The sequence below is a fragment of the Boleophthalmus pectinirostris genome, unplaced genomic scaffold, assembly GCF_026225935.1.
Source record: "Boleophthalmus pectinirostris isolate CB_2022bp ecotype Guang Dong unplaced genomic scaffold, ASM2622593v1 HiC_scaffold_12, whole genome shotgun sequence".
Taxonomy (NCBI): domain Eukaryota; kingdom Metazoa; phylum Chordata; class Actinopteri; order Gobiiformes; family Gobiidae; genus Boleophthalmus; species Boleophthalmus pectinirostris.
In genome coordinates, this window is record NW_026571018.1 from 1547091 (window position 1) to 1574159 (window position 27069).

Consider the following 27069-nt stretch of genomic DNA (forward strand, 5'->3'; position numbering starts at 1 on the left):
CTCGTTTTGCGCACAGTGGGTGTGGTGTAGCTCACACCAGCAGCTCCAGACGCTCTTCCTCTGTAGACAATGTGAGCAGTGTGAGGCTCAGCTCAGACTGCACTGACTCTGCCCTCTGTCCACAGTGATGGGGCCGGAGCACATTCCCATGATGCTTTTCTGCACTGGAGCCTCAGCTGACCACGGGGCCACAAGAGGGCGCTGACCAGTCTGGCGGCACTTACCCTGTTCCTGTTCCTTTGTTCATTGTTCAAGACTGAAAATGTAAATAGTTTGATTTTTGTTCTGAAGCTCGGTGACGCACTGGGCCTGTAACTGCTGTCTCTGCACCACGCCACCCTCCAAGTACTCCTGACAAGTACTCCTGACAAGTACTCCTGACAAGTACTCCTGACAAGTACTCCTGACAAGTACTCCTGACAAGTACTCCTGACAAGTACTCCTATGTAGTACTTTTAAGAAGTACTACAGAGGTTCTCCTAAGGTACACCTGAGGGCCCTTGTGTTGTGTAGCACTGACATATCATTGGTCCATTGGTCCCAGTTCAGCTCTGGTCCAGGGGCCCACAGACCTGAGCACACACACTCACAGCAGCACAGTTACAGCAGCTGTCAGATGAGAACTGGAAGTTTAATAATACAAACAATAGACTACAACTTGACAAACCTGATGCGATGTGCAGTAGTTTCATTAATGGGATGTTACTTTGAAAAGTAAGATTTTGTACAATTTGTCAATGAGCACAAAAAATATTTGCAAAATGTGCACAGAATTTAAGTTGAATACAGCGTCTGTTGAACGTAGGACAAAAAACTAAGGTTAATAATATAAGTTAAGTTAGATTAGGGGCCATTGCTGACAGCAGGAAATGTGACGGGGTTTGCTTTAAGTCACATCCTTTTGTAGCCGACTGATGGACACATGAGTCATTGGACTGACCTGTGGTTAAATGCTTACATATTTGGAGCCTAAAATGAAGCTTTGCTTTAATCTAAGTTATATTATTAACCTTCGTTTTTGTTTTTTTTTTGTTTTGTTTTTGTCCTAAGTTCAGCAGATGCTGTATTAAAATGAGTCTGTGCACATTTTGCAAATGTTTTTTGTGTCCATTGACATATTGTATAATGTTACTTTTCAGTGGGGTGTACTCATTTATGCTGAGAACTGTAAATATGTTGGGGCTCTGGTGGGTCTGTGGTGCGTTCAGGTTCTGGTGGGTCTGTGGTGCGTTCAGGTGCGTTCAGGTGTGTTCAGGTGCGTGGAGACTTCCTGTTTCACTGTGATGTGTTTGACCTGTGTTTGGACGCTGTGCTTTCACTGAGGCAGCTTCTTGTGCCATTGCAGCAGGACGTCCTGTCCTCCTGCCTCCTCATTCTGTACAGCCTCCAGCTCATCTCTGGGCATTTGAAAAGTATTTAAACATGTTCAACCCTGGATGTTTTTTTATCGTTTTGTTTGTGTGTAAATTAAAACTGACTGTGATGTTCTTTTTTATATATTTTTGCATTGAAGAGAACCAAATAAAGTGCAGTGTGGACTGAGCGTGTGTGTGTGCTGGTTATGGTTGGACAGGACTCAGGAAGTGGTCCGGACAGTAGCTCAGGTTTCTCACATCTGTAACACATTGGGCTCTGCACACAGCACTACTCACTGTGCGCTGCTCACTGTGGACACTTCAAATACTCAAGAATGTTATTTTAACCCAAATCTGGAATAACACACTGCAGACGGGAGTGTCTGTGAGAGGAGCCAAAGAACACCAATGCATCGCCAGTGCTGGAAGGTAAAAGTACTGTACTGTACTTTATGGGCCCATATTAAAGTATTTTCTGATCTATGTTATAATTCACAAGAATTGTGTTTTGTTTCATTTTAAAAATACAAATGAAACCCCAAGAAAAACTGAGAAATCCTGTAAAATTCAATTGTTTCAGAATCACAAAATGTGACACTGGTGTGAAATACTTGTACTTTTAACTCTTAAAGTACATGTTTAAGCAGGTAGGCCTACTTCAGTACTTCTACTAAAGTACATTTTTTCATGTGATACTTTTACTTCTTTACTCCTGTATTTGTACTTCTTCCACCAGTTAATATTCCTCCATAGGTTTATGTTCGACACAACAGGTTTTACTTTGAATTCACTCCACACTGTCACTCCTGTTCACCAGCTGCAAGGTGAGGAAAGTGTCTTGCCCAAGGGCACAATACCAATATGCCTATAGTAGGTTTGTGAATGTTTTTAGAAATGATACAACCAAATAGTTTCATCTTCATCAGTAAAAAAAAGTTCTGCTGTGATGGTGCAGAATTTTTACTCTGGATGCCCTTCCAAACAAATGAATAAATTAAAAAAGAGGGCAGGTAATGGTTCAAATCCCCCAGCTAAGGAAATCCTGACCAAAACCAGCTCCAGATCTGGAGATTTTCTGCTTTGGCCCAGTGCACTGAAGAGCGGGTCAAATGCAGAACAATAAAGTGTAACCTGTTTTGAGTTGTGTTAAACTTTTTGGACTAAAATATTTTCCATGGCACACCACACACTAAATTACACCTGAGAAAAACTCCTCATATTTTCTTGCCTGTGTCTGTGTTTTGTTTTCTCTTCTGGATCAGCAGCAGCTCTGGACACTTTCTGTCACACCTCAGTTACACGAGTGTTGTCTTATCTTGTGTTGTACTTCTCAGTGATCACTAAAAGATTATGAGCTTTTACCAATATAAGAATGTTGTTACCTCCCCAAAAACACAACTGGAGTTGTGTTTCATACATTTGAGTGTAATCTTTTATTGTTAGTCTGTCTCGTGGCCATACCGGTCTGATCTGGTCAGATCTGGTCAGTTCAGCCGGGCCTGGTCAGGACTTGGATGGAGACACTGAAAATCAGGAGCCACAGGGGGGCGCCAGTCACAAAAACTGTAATTGTGTCCATAGGCAAGACACTTCACCTACCTTGCCTAGTATGAAATTGGTGTGTGAGTGATGGTGGTGGTCAGTAGGGACAATGGTGCAGATTGGCAGCCTCCCTTCCATCAGTCTGCCCCAGGGCAGCTGTGGCTACAGTAGTAGTTTACACCACAGAGTGTGGAGTGAATGAGCAGTGAACTGTAAAGTGCTTTGGGCATCTTGAAAGGCAATATACAAATGCAAGTTTGTATATTGAGTTTCCGGCTCCTCTTTACCTTTAGTTCAGTAGAGTTTGGCAATTCTAGGGCTGAAATCATCCAAATGAGGTTTTCTGTTTGAGAGAACTCACCCTGAATATATAGGGTTTATGTGAATGTAACAAAACACAGCTCCAGGTCTGTTTGTGATGAGGAAACATTATTACATAGTAGATCATAGAGTAGAATAATATGGGCCCTTTAAGACTGAATGAAGTGGTTTTAAACACAATCCACCTATTCTCTGACCAATCCGAGCCGGTGTCGTGGTACTGTTTAGTGTTTGCTGCATCTGCTCCTTTTGTTACTGCAGTGAGACACTCATGGACCAGGACTCTGCATCTGCAGTTGAGCTTGTGTGTGCAAGTACATGTTTAAATAATACACTTATCAATGACTCTATGTTCACTTTAGCCCAGTGTAAATTATTCAAGTTACTATGGATACTATTACTATTCTAGACTCGTAGGTAAAGGCTGGGAGCCAGGTTCACTCCTCAGGATGTTTTTTGGTACCTTTTTTTTTTTTTTTTTTACTATTATTTCCTGTTATATTATATCTTGGGCAATGACAAGTTGATAAGGACCAACGCCAACTCGGCCCCGTTTGGTCTCAGGGCCCAAAAAACACTTTTTAAGAAAAGCTATTTGTGAAATGATGTAACTGTAAATATTAAGGTACTGTAACTGCATACATGGTCAAATAACCCTGAAATTTGACAAGGTGCATCCTGATATATGGAGGGCAGAAAACAGAACTTTCAAGCATTACCATTTCTTATGGGATTAAGAAGATATTTATATTTGAAAAGAGTTGTCTTTTGTACTGCTCTTACTGTGTGAATGAAGTGAATTACATTAGTACTGTGACGTGTACACAGTCTGGAGCCCTGCCACATCACGGTGACTGGAGAGGACCATGTGGGTGTAATGTATTAACCAGGAACACATCTGCAGGAATTGAACCAGTAACCTTATAGATCAGAGTCAAATGCTACACCGCAAAAACAGACCATTCAATTAGAAAAAGAACCAAACAGTGTTAAAAATAAGCTGCTAAACATTTTCTTAGTAAATCTATTTGAATTACACAAGAAAGAGTCAGGCTCCAGTGTTACGCAAAATACTGTTTAATAACTAATTACAAATCTTAATGGCTTTAGCATAGACACATGGCAACAATGAATAGAAAGGACATTTAAGAAAAAATAAATAAACATATATTTACACAACATAACATGACAATATCATGATGTAATGCTTGAGTAGGCGTGTTAACCTCTGGCCTTCAGTCCCATGAGCCAACAGGCTGCGTTCAGTTTTTCATGTTCAAATGGAGGGCAGGAGTCCACGTTATTTTTGAAAGAATTAATTCAAATGGAAAATCCTCATTTAACTTTCACAAAATATTACACTGAACTTTTTCATCATTTGACTTATTCCCAAAATGGCACAAAGCTATGGGCCACACACTAAATCCAACATCTGCACTGAATTATTTAGCATCAGATTATTCAGTGAAGAACACGTATGATACATACTTGTGGCTTTAGTTCCCTTTTAACATGTTTTTGGTCGCTTTGGGATCAGTACTTCACATTTTCTAACTTAAAATAATGTCTGCATTTAGAAGATACACTTGATAAACTGTATAAACAACAGGAATGAACCATCACAAAGTCCTTTTCCCTGTTGGATGCTATGCCAATACAGCTATGCTTTACTAACAAAACTGGCAAAAAAGAAACAAAAAAACTGAGCATTTTTGAGGCTCAGAAAAGGTGATTTTTGGATTAATGTAAATGAAAGGAAATACAACTCCAGGTATGTTTATGATGAAGGAACAACAGTATCACATTGTTCTCTACAATGGACCCTCCAGTGCAAACGTTCACTGTATGCATGACATGAACATATGACATGAACGCATGACGTGAACGCATGACATGTATGCATGAGGTGAACGCATGACGTGAACGCAGCCTATTGGCCCGTCAGTGGCATAGATATGTAAAGAACGTACTCAGGGAAACAGAGTCCTCCGGGGCAGCAGAGGGCACTGTGTGAGTGACAGAAGGCACAATGAGCGAGTAGCATACACTGGTAAAGCACTGTTGTAAACTCCAGTAGGCCGCAATAGTCTGACAGAGACAAGGTCCACTAACCAAGGGCTTACCGGATATAGAGCCGCTACATTACACTGACAATCTCCAATAAGAAGTGTAATAATGGACATATGGGAAGAGCAGTTCTGAGACGCCATATTGAGTCAAATAGAGTGCAAAGGTCCTATAGTATGGGTCATTACTTTATCATTTGGACGTTTAAAAATGCAATATTCAGCTAAAACGACTTGATAAAAAAAGAGGTGTACTGAAATCCAAGAAGGAAAACTGTGGTGCCCAACGGACGCTGATGTCAGGGTAAACGACAAAGCGCCGTGTGCTGTGGGCCCCTCCAAAGGATAGCTGCACATCACACTAGAGAAGAGCATTTAAAAAATGTACCAAAATGAGTATGTGACGCTGCCAACTCCTACATGTATCACTGTTAAAGAAAATACATGTGGAGCACGAATAAGTCACAGTGGGCGTGTACCAAAGCAATGTCATCTTGAATACAGAAGAATAAAGATTACTCAAACATGCACAAATCACTCAATACAACAACTCTGTTTGCCATCTCGGCAATAGCAAGGGTAAAAAGAGGATTTTGCAAAATAGGTCTCCTTGGGGAGGTCTGCTTCCATCTGAGTGAAGCATTTGGGAGTGTTTAGGGATTTGGAGACAATCTCATTTTGCAGAAGACCTCAGATGTCAGACAAACAAAACACAACTCCAGGTATGTTTTTGTATGTTAAATATATATCATATTATGCTACCTCAACTTATATAAGCGTTCAACCATGTCATAATGGTTATTATATCATTATCTTACTCAGAGGTGCATTTTGATAGATTCGTGCATGTTTTAATCTTGTATTGTCCTGCATTTGAGGCTTCAGAAGATTCTTGTTTTCACCTACCCCCTATGTCTACGGCCACTGCTCTGTACTTTGTGGCACTTATCTGAAAAACTCCAGGTCATATATAAAATACATTTTTAAAATGTAATGCACCCACTTATCAAAAATAAAAACACAGAAATGAAGGACTGCTGCTCGCCCTGGAGTTTTGAACAGGACGTCAGCGCTCCCATTTCTATTAAGACTTTTTAAATGCACAGTGTAGGACCACACTATAGGACATTTACAACGACCCAGACACAATCAGAATCCTGCTCTCACTGTAGCTGCAAGGACAAGTCTTCAGTCCTCAGACATAAAGAGGGACAGTGAAAGAGTCAGGGTTAAACCAAAGCATCGCACAGGAACAGTGTTAGTGGGAGGAGGAGGAGTGGTTTAGTCTGAACATGCACAGTTACACTCACTACACTCACACACAAACGTGCACAGTTACGCACAGTTACACTCACACGCACACACACAAACGTGCAGAGTTACACTCACACACAAACGTGCAGAGTTACACTCACACACAAACGTGCAGAGTTACACTCACACACAAACGTGCAGAGTTACACTCACTACACTCACACGCAGAGAGAAACACCGTCAGTCCGTCTTTGAGTGTATGACAGGTTTAGGTGGCTACGAGGCGTTCCAGGACATCTAGAAATTTAGCATTAGTACTCAAACTAATGTAAATGGCATTGTGCTGTTACATGCAGCAGCCATCCAAGCACACAGACTTCTCCACACGTGTTATTGGGATCTTTGAGATTCGATTCATGACATCTGAGTCGTAGTTCTGGGTTGCTGCATTTGGATAAACGGGTTGACTGGACTAGGTCAGGTGTCCTTGTGTGTATGTAACCGTAGTGAGTGTTAGTGGAGTGGTTCAGTCTGACTGTGCACAGAAACAGTGTTAGTGGGAGGAGGAGTGGTTTAGTCCAGTTCCACAGAGTCCAGGAAGGACCAGGAGTGTGGAGTTAAACACAGGATTCTCACTGTGCATTATTAGTATAAAAATGGTACATTGACATACATCCTTCATGGGTTTTCTCAGTTAGGCCTTCCACATCTGCATCCCACACAAAAACATGAAAAGTGTGTGGTTTGTCCCAGAGCTGTAGACGTTAAAGCCACAGGAGCTCACACATAACATACATGTGGTATATTTGTTTAAGGCAGTACATGTAGGACCCTTTCTTATCTGACTCCTCATATATGAACTAAACATTTTCAAATATTGACTTCAATATTATTATGCACGTTTTTGTCAAACCCAACCCAGATTTCTCTAACCAGAAACTGAATGTGCTCCTCACTTTGGTTACTTCAGCTTCTGTCCACATCGTGTGTTGACTAATGGCATCTCAATTGAACCTGCAATTGTACTGCATTTCAGATCAGAAGGCCATGGTACATGTACTACCTTTAAAATGCTATATTGTAATTCCACGACACAGTGCCTGCACTCCTCCTGAAGGGGGTGACCAAACCTGTTTAGAATGCTGACATGGTGGGCTAAGCTTATTCACAAATACCACTGCGTCTCCAACTGCCTCAGCTGAACGCACTTACAGCAAATGTAGTCACGTAATGCTTGGGCCTGGCTTGGGCCTGGCTTGGGCCTGGCTTGGGCCTGGCTTGGGCCTGGCTTGGGCCTGGCTTGGGCCTGGCTTGGGCCTGGAATTGGGCCTGGAACTGGGCCTGGAACTGGGCCTGGAATTGGGCCTGGAATTGGGCCTGGAATTGGGCCTGGAACTGGGCCTGGAACTGGGCCTGGAACTGGGCCTGGAATTGGTTTGAAACTAATCCAGTCCTTGTTTACACAGAGCACAGTCCTGGTTTGGCCTGGTCTGATTAACTGCTGTGGTCTAGAGTCTGGAGAAAAAGACATATTTTTAAAGGCCCTGTACCCAGTTTCTTCATGTGTTTGAACAAAATTAGTCTCGTCTTAGGACACTTATGAAATAATAAAGCCTTATATTGTCCCATAATCAGTAAGTGCGCGTTAGAATATTAGTTGTTAGCATTACTGACACAGCAAAAGTTCGCAGTGGTTGTGTTTGACTTGTGAAAAGTGCTTTCTAACTCATCGCAGTGAATAATTGAGATGTTCAGAATGAACTGTTTTTCCACTTGGTATAATCTGGTTTAGACCCGGTTTAGACCGGTGTTTTTTTTCTGGAGCAGTTCCTGGTGAGAGCAGTTGGAGAATCTGGAGGCTGTGGGCCGTGTGCAGCTTTGGGTGAGTGATTCTGGGTAAGGCACAAGTCTCAGGGGGCACAGGTTCTGGGGCTCTACGGCAAAGGTCTGGGGGGCACAGTCTGGGGCTCAGGGGCACAGGTCTGGGGCACAGGTCTGGGGCTCGGGGGCACAGGTCTGGGGTTCGGGGGCACAGGTCTGGGGGGTTACGTGGGGGTTACGTGGCCACATGGGCGCTGCTGGGGATGGACACAAACTCGCGCAGGATGTTCTTGGCTGTCTCCAGGTTGTTGTGGGCGATGAGCAGGGCCTTCTGCACATCCTGGAGGGAGTAGCCCTGAGACAGCAGGCACTCAATCTCCCCGTTGAGGGCCGGACTGGGGGTGGGGCTCTGACGAGAGGGGGTCCCGGGGCGGGGAGGACAGCGCTCAGAGTTGGCCCGTCTGGGGAGGGGCCTGGGCGGGCGCTCTGGCTCCTCTGCTCCTGTCAAGGCTAGAGAGGAGGTAAAGTGGATAGTGAGCAAAAGCCAGAGTTCACCCAATTTTTTATTAATAAAACTGTCAAGAAATTCCCAGCAACCACTGCTCCAATCTCTGCACTAGCACAACTTTCTGCCTGTCAATCAACTGCAGGGAGAGACTCTGATTGGCCCTGTGCTTCTGTCTGCAGGCTCAGCGAATGAGCGAGCAGTTCTGAACATGTAACCCCCAAAACAACACCCAATCTGACTGGACACTGTAGTTCTCTGTACACAGGACATTAGTCTTTCTTACTTATTAAATGTGGAATAGATTTACAAATATTTATAATATTAAATTTTACATTCTTGTGAAGTGCTAGACATTCCTGACGTTTCCCCTCTGATTTACTGTTAAACGTGATTAAAGTAAAAATCTTACTTATGAAAATGGAAATGCAGTACATGCAGTTAGGCCCGTTGTTTATTCTAAAGGTGTTCTTCCCCTAAACATACAGTAAGCTCTCACTTACAGGTCTGCAGTGGTTCAGGCGTGTCCAGTTCTGCCAGAGTCCTCCGTGAGGCGGCCACAGGGGGGGTCAGAGGGGTCACAGGGGTCTGAGTGGCCACAGGTCGGGGGATGGCGTATTCGTACACGTCCTCCTGCCCAGAGTCCTGCGGTCTGTCCTGGGGCACCGCTGAGCACAGAGCATCTGGAAGACAGCACATAGAGACAGGGCCTTCCCCAAACATACAGCAGTAGTGCTCTCAGACCTCTTCTGTCACATCTACTCAAAGTCCAGGCCTGCAGTTACCTGAGAGGGCCAGGTCCTCTGCAGCACAGCGCTCCTGAATGTTGGACATAGACTCATAGACCTGAGGCTCCTCTGAGTCATTGTCTGCTCCCTCACTGAAACACAGAGGAGAGGGGACAGAGGTGAGAGTTAGGGGCTCTCTCTAAAGCACAAACAGAGGACAGGGTTAGGGGCCCTCACAGAAACACACAAAGGAGAGGATACAAGGGGTTAGGGGCCCACAAGAAGGGAGCTGCTCCATATAACCAAAACTTTTTAACCTTTATTAGGCATATTCAGGTTGTAAACAGCACTAATCAGAGCAGGAGAAGAGTACCTGGTGTCAGGCGCTGGCTGGATCTGACTGGGGGCTGGAGGGACCATGGAGCCAAGGAACCAAGCGCCCCCAGGAGCCCCGGGCGCTGGAAGGGAGCTGGGGCTCATGTACTCATTCACCTCAGAGTCAAAGGCTGCTCGCTCAGCACTGGACAGAGAGCTGCACACACAAGAGCAAATAGAGATAATATAGAAATAAGAAAGCAGTCTGGCCTGTAGCCCTGTGGAAAAATGCAGTAACCTCCTTTTGGTTCTACTGTATTCTGATGAGAGCTGACAGGTAAAGTACCAGTGAGACCAGTGATCATACTTTCAGTCTGGAGGTTTAGCTTCTAGCACCCCCTGCTGTTGTAGATAGTTAACACATTTCACAGAAAAGTAATGAGTTTTGGCGCCCCTCTGTGCCGGGACAAGACCTGAGGGGCTTGGGGAATGACCCTTATCAACAGCACAATGTCACATTTTAAAGAAGTCCAGATCGGAATTTTATAACCTTGCAAAATTAAAGGGCCCATTTTACGTTTTTTGTAGTCTACGTTATAATGTCTCCTCATCACAAACAGACCTGGAGTTGTGTTTTGATTCATTCACACATGTTTAACACACAAAGACTGCAGTTCTTCTCTCAAACAAAAAACACTGTTCCACCTTGTGATGTCATGTAGTAACACACCATACACCTAATCATAATTTCAGAACTGGAATTGATAAACTCTACTGAACAAAAGGTAAAAAAGAGATTAGGGCCATGTTTTTTTCAATAACATGGAAAAAAAATCAAACTCAACCAATATGGGGGGGAAAGCATGATTTTTTTTAACATAGTAAGAGGACTTTAGGCATAAAAACAAGAAGTTGGGACCTCTACAGTTTTGATTTCACTTTGATAGGACCAATAACTCCAGAGTTTCACCTCGATAAGAGAGCGGTGACTCCTCAGCACCACGCCCTATTACTACCACATGATTGGCTATAGATCTGTCCATTAAAATGCTCTGGCCTTATCATCAAGATCGACCAAAGTTCAGATCACAAGCTATTGATCTTTCGATTTTTGGCGCAGACCCAATGTAGCTGTTAACTTAAATATTACCACTTCATGACATCACAAGGTGGAGCAGAGCATTTTGCAGAGGAGGTGGTAAGAGGTAAGAGCATTCTAACATGGCTTAAACTCAAGAGAGTCATATTGTGGAATACAAGAGTTCAAACCACAATATTGAAATAAATGTACCAACACTATCACGTGACACCACGCCAGCCCTGCTCTCAGTTATGATGAAGCCCAAGTGCCCTCTGTACTTTTCCTTTAGGATGTGTGGGGCAGATTGTGGGAGGGGCGCAGCCAATCAGAGCGCTGCGTTGTGTTCAGTGTCTCCTCCCCCTGGCCCAGACACCACCAGGCCACCAGAGGCAGTGCCAGATGGACTATTACACTCCCGCTGTGTTCTTTCTTTAAGTTACAACAATACTGGCACCACAAACAATCCAACATGTGTTCTTATGTGAGGAAGTGTCAGCAGACGGCACTTTCATTAAAGGGTCGTGCCGTTAACAGTTATTGCTCCAATCAGTTACACAGTCTAATAGTGCAGAGCTTGTACTGGTGACATTTGTCTAATCCACAGTGGCACAAACAGCACAAACAGCACCAACACACGATAGAACCAAAGTCTATTCTGTTCTCTTTATTTTCCTGTGAGAATATAAATCAGCTAAATTGAATCGATTCCCCTTCCCACTGACCCTCTCAAACGTGTATTTGGAGTGATTCATGCAAGTTTGAGTAATCTTTATTCATTTACTTTCAAGATCAACTGTAATTTTCACAGCCACCAATCCATGCTCACTGTGACGTATGTACATTGTTCTCCAATATTTTCTTAATCGGTGATACATGTAAACACGTAGGCAGTGTTGCATCGTTATTTTGGTAAAAATGAAAAAAAAAAAACCTGACATGATGTTTACGGTGATGTCAGCTCACGTCAGTTTTCTAACACAGAAGTCAGAGGAATTGTTTGTTTTATTAAGCTGTTTTAGATCAACACTGGGATTTAAAATGTTCAAATTATAACATCAACAGGTGGCATCTTTATAACATAACATCATATATAACAGACACAAGCACAATACCACTTCTTTAAACACGCACACACAGTCACAGCCACACAGAAGAGAGCTATAAGAACAGATATGTTGGACTTGGACAGTGAATTTATCTATGGACAAAAAGGCAATAACAAAAACCAGAACATGAGGGTCATGTCGAGAGGGTTATTCTGAACATTTTAAGATCAAAATAACGAGGCTCTCAGCAGCAGTTAAAGGAAGAGGGATGATCATTTTTCAAAGTAAAATCAATTGGAGGCAGAGTCAATACAGCTGGAAGTGCCCCATGTACTGCACCTGCAGGTTCACGGTTTCCATTTATATAGAGAACACACTGTGATGTCATGAAGCAGTAGTTTTCAAGTTAATAGCTAAACTGGGTTTAAATTATCCAAATGATTCAGTAAAAGTGTAAGGAGTACACTTCCTGTATTACCACAAGACATCACAAGGGCTTTTCTGTTTGAGAGAAGCAGGGTTTGTTCATGTTAAACAAGTGTAAATGAAACAAAACACAACTCCAGGACTGTTTGTGAGGAAACAACATAATAACAGATCAGATAATAGTGTAATATGGGCCCTTTGATGAATTTGTTATTTAGTGCAAAAGGCCTGTGATTGAGATATGAGCAGAAAAAGTTGAAGTGAGGCCACTTCAATGTTTTCATCAAAAACAGTAGAATGACACAGTTCCCTGTCCATGCCCTAAAGCCTCTTCTCTCAGTTCTTGGCATATTCTGGAGCCTATGCACAGACTAGTTAATATGACCTAAAAATCCTCATCATGATTATATAATTACTAGAGTAGACAGGGCAGGGTCTCACCTGGCAGACAGACAGTAGACTGCGTTGGTGGCAGAGTGGGGGCTGGAGTTGCCGTTGAGGGGAGGGGGAGGCACAGAGCTCAGGGCTTTGGTGGCAGGCCGGGGGACCATGTAGTTGGAGGCCCAGGCGGGCTGGTCCGGGGTCAGGGGTAAGGGTCTCCTCTGTCCCACGGCAACAGGGCGCTCCGGAGGGGGAGGGGGGGGCAGCTCTCTGAGGGCTGGGGGCACAGGCAGGGGCTTGTCCCGATGGCTGCCGGACATCTGGAACACAAGAGCTACTGTTAGACACAGTGTGGAGTACACAACGGCTCGGGCCATTCTAGCCCTGCTCTGCATGCTCACACAGCCAGAGGAAGTTTAAAAGATCTTCTAACATGCATATGATCATCATTTTACAACATGTTATTTTACTAACTTTTCTGGTAAAGACTTCATCACCTGAGGCCTGTACTATGAAGGTGACTGAACCCTGTGTTTCTCTGGTTGGTGTTGTTGACTGGTCAGGTAAGAGTACGACAGTACTTTGAGTCCTTCATGTACAGTGGTATATGACTGCAGTACCTTCCCTGTGGCTGGCTGAGCAGTGGGCCTCTGCTGCAGCAGGTCCAGTCTGGGTGGAACAGGGGGCAGCTGGGACACAGGGGAGGGAGGCCTTTCCACCTGAAACACACACACACCACACACACATCAGAGAGCTGAAGACAATGCTGTACTTGAAACATGCACACAGAGCTGGAGTCACAGCTACACAGAAGAGTGGTAAGGATGGACATTCATGTTGGATGACAGACAAATAAAGTTTCAGCAGTGGTTCCAACCCACTTCCATGACATATTCTTATACGTTTAAAGAGGGGCCATTATGCAAAATCCAGCATGTTGTAACATTGTTCCCTCATCTGTTCCCTTAACCTGAAGAGGTTTTAGATGTCTTCCATACATGTTTGAGTAATCTAGTGATCTCTTCTGGGCCCTATTCAAACCCTTCTTACAGTTAGCTGTAAGATTCTTTGTGATGTTCAGCCCACAAGCCTAAGTGACCCATGCTAATTGTTTTGTGATATCACTCTGACTTGGCGCAATATCAAAAACAAAAGTGAAACTTAATATATATTATAGTTTTTTTTTTTTTAATAGTATACTTAGTATAGTATAGTCATTTTATTATAGAATATTGTAGTTAGAAAACATGTTAATATGTTGTTTTCTGTGAATATAGTATTTTGAAAACATTAAAAGGTAACATGGTGATCTAAATGTATAGCTGTAGTACCCCCTTCTAATATATATAAATATATATTTTGTTTTTATTTAGTGATACAACGTAGGCAGCATCACGCAGTAATTTTAGTACAAATGGAAAAAAATCTGTTTCTCACTAGTTTGATCTGTTACTTTCTAAAGGAAAGGCTGACAGCATGTAGGTCTTTGTGATGTAATGCAGTTTTCTAATGCAGAAGTCACAGGATTTTTAGATCAATATTTGGAATTAAAATGTGCAAATTCATATAATGATATCACATAATGAAGCACGAGTGTCATAGATTACAACTATACAGCAGACACAAGCACAGTATATCTTGTTGAACAGTTCCCAGAGCTCTGATCAGACCACAGTGGTCCTGGGCTGACCTTGGAGCAGGCCAGTCTGCTCATGACCAGGATCTGCTCTTCCAGGCGCTCGTCATCGTCATCATCGTTAGCCGCTGCCTCCGCTCGGCTCGCCCCCTGGAACCCTCCGAAGGAAACCCCGCTGGCCTTAGGGTGGAAGGGGTCCACCACGATGGGCTCTGTGCCTTTAATCTCACAGCGGCAGAACGGGCAGCCCTGACCCTCGGACTCCTGCAGCAAAACAGTCATCAACAACAACACAAATACTTGTACACACTAGTTACACTTTTCCATTTTGTAACAGGACCAAATCATTCTGCCTCTCTTTTTTTTATATCAATGAATGTAGGGTAAGTAGAGACCAATCACAGTTCAATTCCTATGTAATTGTCTAGCCCTAATCACCAGTGCAGTGGTCATTTAGATATTATTATTTAAATATTATTAAGTCAGTTTTGTTTCATTTCAGTGTTTAATTTAGACAATTTAACTAATTAACAACTATTCTAAATACATTTAATATGTGACTTCTTCATCCTGCTCCAAACAGAGCAGCAGCATGTACTACACAAAGAAAAAGAACAGAACATTCATACTCTTTCAACACAGTATGTGGAAATAATGCGTTTAAGTATAACGGTGTTTACCAGTGACAAGTAATCTAACTATTTACTTTTTCCACTGCTGCTTCTGTCCTGTGAATGGGACTTTTTGGTATCAATCCCCAAATGAGCACATGGTTTGGTTACTATTTTTAATATTGATATCTGTAACTAAACTGTAATATAGTAAAACAGAACACTGAGAAGAGTCGTACCTGCCAGGCGGTGAGGCAGGAGGTGCACATGAGGTGTCTGCACGGCTCGATCTTCACGTCCTTGTCGTTCTCTGCACAGATCTTACACAGCTGGAACGTGGAGCCCATCTCACAGTACAGCTCATACTGCTCCTGTACACAGCACAGGCCAACGTCACACACAGCCCACAGTCAGAGCGGGGGACCCTCATCCTAACCCAGGAGTTTGTGTGGGGCAGAGGTGGGTGTACATGTGGGGCAGAAGCGGGTGTAAAAAGCACAAATAATTGCCCGATATATTGGCCTATTTGTAGTATGGTCATTTAAAACCGAGATAAAGCTTGTTATTAATGACTGTACTTTAAGCAGTACAGTAGTATAGGATGTAATCTGTGAACATTTCTTGGCCTTGCTATAGAAGATCTCATTGGTATTGGTGCAAAATATCCATATGGGCCCATCCCTACAAACATGTGAATATAACAACTGCATGGCAGAACATAAAAGTTACTGCATGTGATAGGATATATATAGTTTTGAAGTATTTGGCCATGTTGAGAGCACCTCCTCTGTGCAGGCTGCAGCGACAGAACACTCTTACCTGAGTCACTTTAATGTGGTCTTGAGGAGAAGGCTCACACAGGCCGCTCAGGTCAGGGTTCTGCGCGCGGCCATCTGGAAACAGGTAACTGCGTGTGCACGCACACAAACACAAACACAAATACACACACACACACACAATTACACAATTATTAGATCCTCTATTACGCAAACAGACCTTGTTTTGTTTCATTCACACATTTAAACCTACAAATCCTGCATATTTAGGCCGAGTGTTTGTCTCACTCAAAAAATAAACAGGAGTTCCATATTAGGAAAAGGAATTTATCTATGGACAAAATAGCAAAAACAAAAAACAAGACGCAAGGATCATGTAGAGAGGGTTAATGTGAACATTTTAAAACCAAAATGATGAGGCTCTCAGCAGCAGTTACAGAGAGAGGGATGATCATTTTTCAAAGTAAAATCAATTGGAGTTGGAGTCAATACAGCTGGAAGTGCCCAATGTACTGCAGCTGCAAGTTCACCGTTTCCATTTATATAGAGACCACCTTGTGATGCCAAAAAAGTAGCTGTTAAAACTACTGCTTCATGACAATTCCAGGGTTTAAATTATCCAGATGATTCAGTAAAGGTGTAAGGAGTACACTTCCTGTATTACCACATGACATCACAAGGTGGAACAAGGTCTTTTCTGTTTGAGGGAAGCAGGGTTTGTTCATGTTAAACATGTGTAAATGAAACAAAACACAACTCCAGGACTGTTTGTGTTGAAACAACATAATAACAGATCAGGTAATAGTGTAATATGGGCCCTTTGGTGAATTAGTTTAATGAGACACATTAACATGACCTAAGATGCTTTTTGTGATATGGTCAAACTATTTTTATATTTTGTGAGAATGGTTTCATGTAAATATCTAATATCTGTAGAGTGGGCTGACCTCACTGGGTGACCTCACTCTGTTGGAGGGGGATATGAGCACCTGGGCTGGCAACCATTTTGTATACTGTGGTCCAAACAAGAAAAATGATCTGACGGAGGCTTTATTGCCTTTATTTTTCGTTATTAAAAACATTTTAAAAAGCTTTTGGATATCAGCCATCTGAGTGTGCTATGCATTTTTTCACTTTTATTTTACTGTTCCTTGCATTTGCACCTTTAGAGGAACCTTGGTGTGCTTTTTCTGTTTCATTTGATTAATCAAAAACACTACAACTAAACACTTCCTGTTGTGTCATTTGTATTTGTATTTGTATTGCTATTCTACTCCTATGTCAATGCCCTAAAGCCTCTTCTCTCAGTTCTTGGCATATTTTGAAGCCTAAACATAGACCAGTTAATGATTATTCAATTACTGAAATAATCATTAACTAATTTAGTCATTGATTAGTTGTTATTAAAAGATGAACTTGTTGCAGCCCCACATCTGATTTATATCAGGCCCACCCATTACTGCTGTTGCTAGCCTAAACACTGCTATATCTACTTTCTTTAGTACTTGCACACACTGGTAAAAAATACACAAATATATTAATAAACTGCATCATTCAGTAAATCAATCCAAAAAGACACTGATTTCTTTTATGCAGTACCCAAATTTCAATTTTCAAATCAAGAATCAGTTAATTTCATTAAGATGTGAGAGAAGACACATGCATTTCTAACCTACAGGGTTAGCTGCTGTTACACAGAATAAGACCCCGTGGTGAAACAGGGACAGCATTTGACACCCAGGGACATTTCATAACATGTTTGTAGTTTGTAGTGAGTTAGCAGCTTGTACACAGAATATGAAACATGTATCTACAGAAGATATTTTTATATATCTATAACTGTCTGTGCAAATTTAAACTATTCTAATCTCAGCTCTGGTGGTAAGACTAGTGGGATGTGTGTGGTGCACTCACAATCCCTCCCTGTAGCCATCGATCAGAGCCTGGAACAGGGGCTTGTTGTGGGGGATGGTCTGGAGGATGTTGCCGTCCGCGGTTACGTACCCGATGGCCCACTGCCCCAGCCGCGTGCAGCTCAGCCTGAAGATGTAGCTGAGAGAATGGAACACTGGGTCAGGTTTAGAACTGCACAACGGTCTGCACTTGTCTCACTCATAAAAGCCAACCACACCATTTTACACTTTGCAATTCTACACATTACAATGCATTTCAGGCCAGAAGAGGTCAGCATGAATCCAGCAGAGGCACCTCTACAGTGTGATCTGACTGGAAACTCTGATCAGAACTCTACCCCATAACTTGGTCAGTCGCTGCAGTTACATGCACGCTTAACTTGAGACATTATTGTGAGATTTTTGAAGTTTTATAATGATTAAAATTATATGTAAAAAGAAAAATGAACTACTTCCTTTCTGATCAGTGCTTCTGATTACTCACATCAAATATGCATGATATCATCTCTACCAGAGAGCTGCTGCTTCTTCCTCTCCGGGTAAACTTTGATAGTACATGAATAAGTGTGTGCGCTCAGAGTAAACAGGAGGAAATGGGAGGTGAGCTAGAGTTTGTGGGTATAGCGCCCTCACCTGCCGGGCTTGTGTATGAACCTGTGCAGGCGCGCCTTCACCTCGTCGTAGGTCAAGAAGGCCATGTACCCCGGGTGAGTGACCGCCAGACTGTTCCAGTTCCTCAGCAGAGACGACCAGGGCTACACACACAGAGACACACAGAGACACACACAGAGACAAAGTAGCACTGAGTTGTAAAACTCTACAAACAATCCCTCTGCCTATGTTATTAAAATGGAAAACTCCATCCAAAACGCAGTGACAATTCATGCACAAAAAAGGGCATTGCTGCTAGCCAACAGTTAAGGGATTACTTCTGCATATGCCATATCTGCTGTCTAGGCTCCCACCAGGAAGTCAAACTAGAAAAAGCCAGGCAAGGTTGTTAGTCAAATCTTAAATACAATTGTCACTCGTTACATGCAATTTAAATTAAATCTTGATGGATGGAGGACTGACAAACTGAGTAGCCAATCACAGAAAGGACCTTGTGAGAGTTGAGCTGTTGTGTTTGGTACCTGGAAGAGTCTGGTGAAGATGTCAAACTCGAACACTGAGATGTAGTCGTTACACGTGAGGTCGATGGTGGACTTGAGGGCCATAGCCTCCAGGCCTGAGCTGATGGGGTGGAACTCATGGAGGGCCTGACGGAACATGCGCCACGGAACGATGGTCCTGTTTTTTGGAGGATAGTACCAGGTTATAATGTTCTACCCTCATCAAAACATGTCTGAAGAGGTTTTACATGTCATCCATGCATGTTTGAGTAATCCAGTGATTCAAATTTCAAAGCGATAAAGGGTAACATGGTGATCTAAATATGTTCCATCTTTAAAGACAACATATTGTGCTTCTGTCTGCTATGTACTTATAATCTATGACACTCGTGGATCATTATTAGTTGTTCTGAAATGCATAGGATTCTAGTTCAGACATTATCTTATCTCAAATGCTACAGCTCCAAAGAAGTAAAAATCCTAGAGTTAAGGTAATCCTGCCTAAGATTGTTTTTGATGAGGTGACAACAGTATAACATAATTAAAGATAGTTTCACATAATACATGTTCTATAAATAATAAACTAATCACCACTGATAAAACTGTAGTTATACTGATTTGATTTAACTATACTTTTTTGTTTTGGAAGATTTCAGATGTAGTTTTGTGAATGTAGTCACCTAAGTCTATATTATGTCAGAATGTTTAGTGCTTTTATTTTCAAGGGTTGTTTATGGAGCTGGCAGTATGCCTAAAAGCTGGACATTGGGACTTTGGACTCACTTGTCCCCAAAGGAGCGCCTCCAGAACTCTGCGGCGTCAGCTTTGGTGATCCTAAAGTTGTCTCCTTGGAACAGTCCGTTGGGGAAGATGGCTTTGAGCTCAGCCAGCATGTGGCTAAAGATCAGGGACAGCTTGGTCAAGTTCCTCCTGGAACAAAAGTCAGGGATTAGGGTTAGAGGTTTAAGGTGTTGGACCATATGCAGAATTTAAAGGACCTGTACCTGGACTAAACCAGGACTACATCAAATGATGTACCTTTAATTTATTCTTGCTCTTTAAATGCTTTTGACATCATGCATATACAGTAAAAACTGCATATACAGAAAAAGCTGCTAAATACGAAATATATATTTTTTTTGTCCAGTCAGGCATTTTATTACAAAGATTCATGAAAAAGTAAACAACGGCAGACAGACACTTGATTCTCTGTCATGGTGTATTTTCAAGAGTGTTAAAAAAGTGAACAGAAGTCAGAGGTTGAAGAACTATAAGGAAACAACCACATCTATCCACACTACCCCAGACCTGTTGTAGCTCCAACTAAATCAACTCTTTTTGTTCAGATTGTGTTAAAATAAAGATCAGATTAAAGTCGATTAGTTTCTGACAGAGCAGTGCCTACAGTTAGCATCACTACCCCAGGGAATGTTAATGACAACAGCTGTAAAGTATAAACTGTACGGCCAATAGTCGAACTCACACAGGACAGAGCAGGGTGTTTTATGCAGTTCTTATGACAGATCCATGACTAAAATACTGTATATCCCTCATGGTTTGAGGGTTAGCTACAGACCCTTTAATCATTTCATGGATTATTCCGAGAACAATGTAAAGTAGCAGAAGACTGTTAATGGGTAAAACTCACTGTCTGGCCAGAGGAATCGCTCCTTCTAAATATGTGAGGCTCACTCTGCTTTCTGACTGATAATCGTCGAGATCCAAACAACAAATTAGAACAAACAATAAATCAGCACTACAACTGTCATCATTAAAAGCTACATTTGCATTAACATTGTTTATTTATTTATTTTTTTGTTTGGCAATCAAAAAGTTTGTGTCAATTGAGATTCAAGTACAGCATAAAAAATGAACTGACCTAAACCACAAAAATGAAGACACTGTACTGTGTGGAGGAATACTCAAGTTTCTGTTCTGCATTAGACTGTTTACTGTAGGCAGTACTCAGTACTTATCCTCATTATTTGTTGCTAAGCACATCCCCAAAAACATAACTGCTACACTTTCTCTATACATCTTCAACCCCTTTGATGTCAGTAATGCCTTTTAATCATTATAAAACCTGTTTTTAATATCACAGTTTCTCCTCATTAAGTGCAGCAGTATTTGGCACCATGCCCTCAATGAAGTCAACAAGAAAGGAAATGGGATATGGTCAGCCCATTGTTTCACAACTAATCTCACTTATTTATATGTGCTTTATTCAGCCATCAGTTAATGGTAATGTTTTAATGGCATTTGAAAGTCCACCTACCAATTTTTTATAATGTGTAAACAAAAAAGAAATGTTGATGTGGAAGACCTTGTATTTGTTACAGTTCAGTTAGATAGTCATTCTTCAGAATTAATCAAAGATCTCATCATTTTGCTAACATTGCTCATGACTCAGATCAGAAGAGTGAGTGATGGGAGTGAACTGTTGGAGACAGAGGAAGTGAGAGTGATTGTGCAGAGCTGGCATTTCCACAGACAGGACCAGAAGGGAACCAAGACCCGGGACTCGGTGACAGCAGGTCACACTAGGGCAGTGTGCTCCAAAATGATTTCACATTGAATATGGGGTAGAGCAGATCATTCTGGGCCCTGGTTTTAGTGTTTCTCTGTTAGCCCTGCAGGTTCCAGCACCGTGTCCACAGACATGTCAGGAGAACTGGAGAAAGGGCTACTCTAATGTAAACGGGATTTATATAGATCATGGAAACAGGATTTTCAAAATGCATGTAAATCCAGGAAGTACGATTGAGGTGTCCAGATCCCAAGAACACATGCCCGCTACATGTAACAGCGCAGCTGTCCGTACTGGCAGAGACAGTGCCTGAGAATTCCCATAGAAACTAAGCGTGTCAGCCATAATGAACAAATTCTACTGGAGTTAAATAAGCTTTTTCATACTGATTTTCTCTTAAAACAACCTCAAATGCTTTTTGCAAAGCACTGTTTGCATATTTAAAAGTGTTAAATTTAACCAAAGATTTGACAGTGTTTAGTACAATGAAATGAGTGAAATAATCTGCTGTGAATAAACAACTTCTGCACATCAGTTAGAGCATGTTGCATTTTCTCTATTTTCTATTTCTCCATCAGTAAATGTTATGGGAACAGGACTTTCATATGAAGTCTGTTTTTCACAAACATCTCCAGGCTTGTGCATGATGTGATATATGTAATGTGTATCGGATTAGTTTTAAAGGGCCCATATTATGCTATTTTATGATCTATGTTATAATGTTGTTTTCTTATCACAAACAGACCTGGGGTTGTGTTTGGTTCCATTCACATATGTTAAACACACAACCCCTGGATATTTAGATTGTGTTTTTCGCTCAAACTGAAAACACTTTGTTCCACCTTCTGATGTGGTAATACAGAAAGTTTTACGCTGTGTTTTAAACTCCATACACCTTCACTAGATTATATGATTTCAGCCCTTGCCATTGCCAAATTCTACTGAACAAAAGCTGGTAAGGTATCTGTTAACTTGAAAACTACTTGACACTACACCACAAGGTGGAACAGAACATTCTAAGCTTTGAAGATGTAGACCTGACTAATAGTAAAGGGTTACTCAAACATGTGTGGGCATGTTTTTGATGCGGTAACAACAGTATATCTTAATGCTCACAAGAATCCACGCTCTGAAATATAGGACCATTAACATACATCATTGTAGCAGATCAGAAAACGTAAAATAAGTGTAACAAATGGACCGTAGTCATTTGGCTGCAGGATCTGTATGGTGCACTTGCCTGGGCTGGGAGTTCTCCTCGTACATGCGCTCCTTGGCCTCCTTGAACAGGCCCATGGTCTGCTTGGTCTTGTTGGTCAAGTTGTCCATGAAGACGCGGAAGTACTCGTTGTCCCCCAGGGCATCCATCTTGCCCTCGTAGCGGGACAGGACGGTGCGCAGGTGCTGGTAGGTGTCAGGCAGCAGGTCCAGGATGTACGGGGGGCTGTTCTTCAGAGCCACTTTAGGGTTCTGACAGAGACGCACCACCTTGGAAAACACAGGGAAGATACGGGGGGCGCACAGGGGGGACAATTTAAGGTTACAAGGAGGAAGACGCATCATATACTATATTTTTCGGACTATAAGGCACACTTAAAATCCTTTAATTTTCTCAAAAATCGACAGTGCGCTTTATAATCCTGAGTGCCTTATGTATGAAAATTGACGAGAGAATTCAACATTATTGATATTGTCCCTTATAAAAAAAATTCAAGTTAATTCATCTGATATAAAAATGTATTCAACAGATACATATGTACTCTAGAGTTTATGAAACTGTTGACCTTTTTTCTGCACCATTTTTGGTTCTAAAGTTCCATATGTTTTAAACAGACCATGTATCAAACATGGAACAAAAATTATTTCCCAAATTTCAAAGACCTGCAAATCATGTCAATAAATGGATGTATTTCATCATATCTTGCGTTATTCCATCTTTGAAGGTACAGGATTTAAAAAAAAAAAAAAAAAAAATGTTAAATGATAAAAATTAGCTTGGAAGGACTGACATATTTTATAGAAATAGTTTCCTTTCATTTTGAAGTAATATTAAAGTATTCGGAAGAAAAAAGCGACAAATGATGTAAAATCATGCACCTTCTACTTGCTTGAACAATTTTCCCTCTGTTACTTTTCCCTCCGTTACATGACCTTTCTTAATAAAAAAAAATCTCATGAGACATATATATACATATATATATATATATATATATATTTTATTTTATTTTATTTTTTTTTTACATTTAGTGGCATTTAGCTGTTGTAAAATAATACTATATGCTACATTTTTACCACAGACTACAGTCCCAGTGTGAAACATGTGAGTTCATATAAAAGGCACAGTAACCCCATCTGAAGATGTACCTGTAAATGCATAACAACAGAGCCACACGGGCCAGAAAAGAGCACTTCCTAATGTTCAGATATACTGCTGTGTGCCATTTGGAATCATCTGTGCCGTTATGTTTGGAGAATTTGATGTGTAGAGTTCTCCATTATATTCCAACTATTACAAACAAAATTCCATATCGCTTAAAATTTCTTTATCAGTCCATCAGTTGTTTTAGCTTTTCTGTTAGGAAAAAGATTATTTCACAACTAATTTTTCCCATTTTAGATTACTGCGATATCATTTATCAAAATACTACAACTTCTATTCTCCAACCACTCAACATTATCTAGAACAGTCTGTGCAGATTCATTCTCCGCTGTCCCTTCAGAACTCACCACTGTACCATGTATCACCAACTGTCCTGGCTTAATCTGTCCTCCCGACGTCAACTTCACTGGTTATTATTTATTTTTAAATGTATTAATCTCAGTTATCCTGAATATCTTAAACAGTATTTAATTCCATTTAGCTCTTCTTATAGTTTACGTCATGCAGATCAGATTTTTTTTGTTGTCCCAAGAGTCAAAAAACAAATAGGAAAACACTCATTTAAATATAAAGCTCCTTCTGATTGGAACAATCTTCCCTCATCGATTCGAGCTTTAACTTCTGTCCCTTTATTTAAAAATGCTCTGGTTCAACATTTACATAACCCATGTAATTGTTTTTGATTATTTTGTTGAATTTTGTTGTTTATCTTGTTGTATCCTGTGATTATCTTTGTCTATTATTATTATTGCTATTATTACTATTATTATTATTTTATTTATTTATTTTTATTTTATTTAATTTTTTTCAAATTTGTTTTATTATGTGTGAAACAGTCAAGCGTGAGTGAGTGTGACTGTGTGTGTGTGTGTGTTTGTGTTGATTTTGTTGTTTTGATGCTTATTTGAATTTATGTCTCCTACTGTCTGTCCTACTGTGTCTGTCTTTTGTTGTTGTATTTATGAGGACCCCCTTGAAAACGAGATGGTGACACATCTCAAGGGGCTTATCCTCCAAATAAATAAATTCAAATTCAAATTCAATGTAGTTAATACTTCATAAAAATGGCCATTAGTATCGCCAAGCAGGTCACCTGATCATAAACATCTCACCGACTGAGAATAACAACAAACCCAAAAACTGACGTAAGTGTCATGCTGCACCACAAGAACTCCAACTACAGGCTATAACAACAGGTCACTGAGACAGGACACAGAGGAGTGAGACAGGACACAGAGAGAGGTGAGACAGGACACAGAGGCGTGAGACAGGACACAGGGGGGTGAGACAGGACACAGGGGGGTGAGACAGGACACAGAGACAGAGCTGTGACAGGACAGAGAGAGAGAGAGAGAGAGGTATGACATAGGACAAACAGAGAGGGCTCTGCAACAGGACACAGAGAGAGGTGAGACAGGACACAGTAGTGTGAGACAGCACACAGTAGTGTGAGACAGGACACAGTAGTGTGAGACAGGACACAGTAGTGTGACAGGACACAGTAGTGTGAGACAGGAGAGGTGAGACAGGACACAGAGAGGTGAGACAGGACACAGAGAGGTGAGACAGGACAGAGAGAGGTGAGACAGGACACAGTAGTGTGAGACAGGACACAGTAGTGTGAGACAGGACACAGTAGTGTGAGACAGGACACAGTAGTGTGAGACAGGACACAGAGAGGTGAGACAGGACACAGAGAGAGGTGAGACAGGACACAGAGGGTGAGACAGGACACAGAGATGTGAGACAGGACACAGTAGTGTGAGACAGACACAGTAGTGTGAGACAGAACACAGAGAGAGGTGAGACAGGACACAGAGAGAGGTGAGACAGGACACAGAGAGGTGAGACAGGACACAGAGAGAGGTGAGACAGGACACAGAGAGGTGAGACAGGACACAGAAGTGTGAGACAGACGGAATAAAAGTAACTAGATCAAACTGATCACAGACATGTCGTTGCCTGACATGTCACACAGTCACTACACACTTCAGTGCGGACAGAACTCACCTTGTCCATGAGCTTCCAGCATTTCTCCACCATTTTCTTGTCGACCGCGGCGGGCTGGTGCGGCTGCTGGGGCTGCTGCTGCGGCTGAAAGGCGTCCTTCATCAGCCCGATCAGCCCGGCGCCTCTCCGCGGGTTTCCGGCCATTACTGAGGTCTAACACCGAGAGAAGCCCCGGAGCTCACCTCAGACCACCGCACACTGCTTTTACACCGAGTCTGACAAACAGCGGCCGTGGAAAAGCAGACCCGAGTCTCGTCACGTACATCAACAACACAATCTGTACTCCAGCCCACAAGCTAACAGGCTACAGGCTACCGGAGAGGAGGCGGCTCGCTGGAGCGGAGCGATGCGGAGCTCCGCTGCTCGTGTCCCTGCTCCGACCTTCGGCTTCCACGACGGGGGCTGCAGTGCCCGCACAACAGCCCGCAACAACCAGGCTAATCCCGGGGCCAGGCAGCCTCTGGCAGCGCTGTCTCCATGGACAGAGCACAGAGCACAGAGCACCAGAGCACAGAGCAGCAGCAGCAGCAGCGCTAACGACGGGAGGAGGCTCCACACACACCGGACATCCGCCCTCCGCCCGGCCGCGCCGTCACAATAAAGGCACACAAGTCCAGACTGCTCCACACTGTGGAAAAGAAAAACAACTATGATATTACAACGCGGCGGTTGGCAAATAGGAAATGAGCATGGAGGTGCTTCCGGCTCCACTGAAACTCGGTCTCATTGACTTTGTGGCTATACCGTCAGATCTCAGGAGCTCAGCAGGGCAGGGTCTGGTCAGGACTTGGATGGGAGACCAGTGGGAACACCAGGTGCCACAGGGGCACCAGTGGAAAAAACTGTTGCTGTGTCCTTAGGCAAGATACTTCACACACATTGCCTAGTATGAAAGTGAGTGAAAGTGCATAAGTGATGGTGATGGTCGGAGGGGCTGATGGTGCAGATTGGCAGCTGCACTTCTGTCAGTCTGCCCCAGGGCAGCTGTGGCTACATTTGTACTTTACCACAACTGAGTGTGGAGTGAGTGAATAATGCACAGTAAAGTGTCTTTGTGACATATGTCTGTGAAAAGCACTAAATAAACGTACATACTTTACATTTTAAAAAAGAAAGAAAAAGTCACTCTCTCTCTGTCACTGCTACTGTGAGCCTTTTGGTCTTAAAATGTTCATATTACCCTGCTCTACATGATCCTGGTGTTTTTATTTTGCTATTTTGTCCATAATAATAAATTATGCTATTATTATATAAATTCCTATT

The 27069-nt window shown here is 42.2% G+C and overlaps 2 protein-coding genes across 2 annotated transcripts in view; one reads left to right on the forward strand and one right to left on the reverse strand.

Moving 5' to 3' along the window:
* The window catches only part of mcama (melanoma cell adhesion molecule a), a 60411-nt gene extending 59358 nt beyond the window's left edge, over positions 1–1053 (forward strand). The window contains 1 exon segment of the mRNA XM_055148642.1: positions 126–1053. Within this exon segment, the coding sequence (XP_055004617.1) occupies positions 126–128 (3 nt within the window). The 3' untranslated portion in view covers positions 129–1053.
* A 3226-nt stretch (positions 1054–4279) lies between these two features.
* Positions 4280–26379, reverse strand: LOC110174966 (E3 ubiquitin-protein ligase CBL-like). Its single transcript, XM_020941077.2, has 15 exons — positions 25807–26379; positions 22657–22904; positions 19673–19819; positions 18911–19067; positions 18411–18532; positions 17779–17916; positions 15908–15995; positions 15328–15459; positions 14532–14741; positions 13462–13560; positions 12902–13161; positions 9966–10124; positions 9650–9744; positions 9368–9547; positions 4280–8869 (listed from the first exon to the last, which is right to left on the reverse strand). Exons 1-15 carry the CDS (start codon positions 25948–25950, stop codon positions 8595–8597), a joined length of 2454 nt encoding a protein of 817 aa, XP_020796736.2. The 5' UTR covers positions 25951–26379; the 3' UTR covers positions 4280–8594.
* Between the last annotated feature and the right edge of the window lie 690 nt (positions 26380–27069).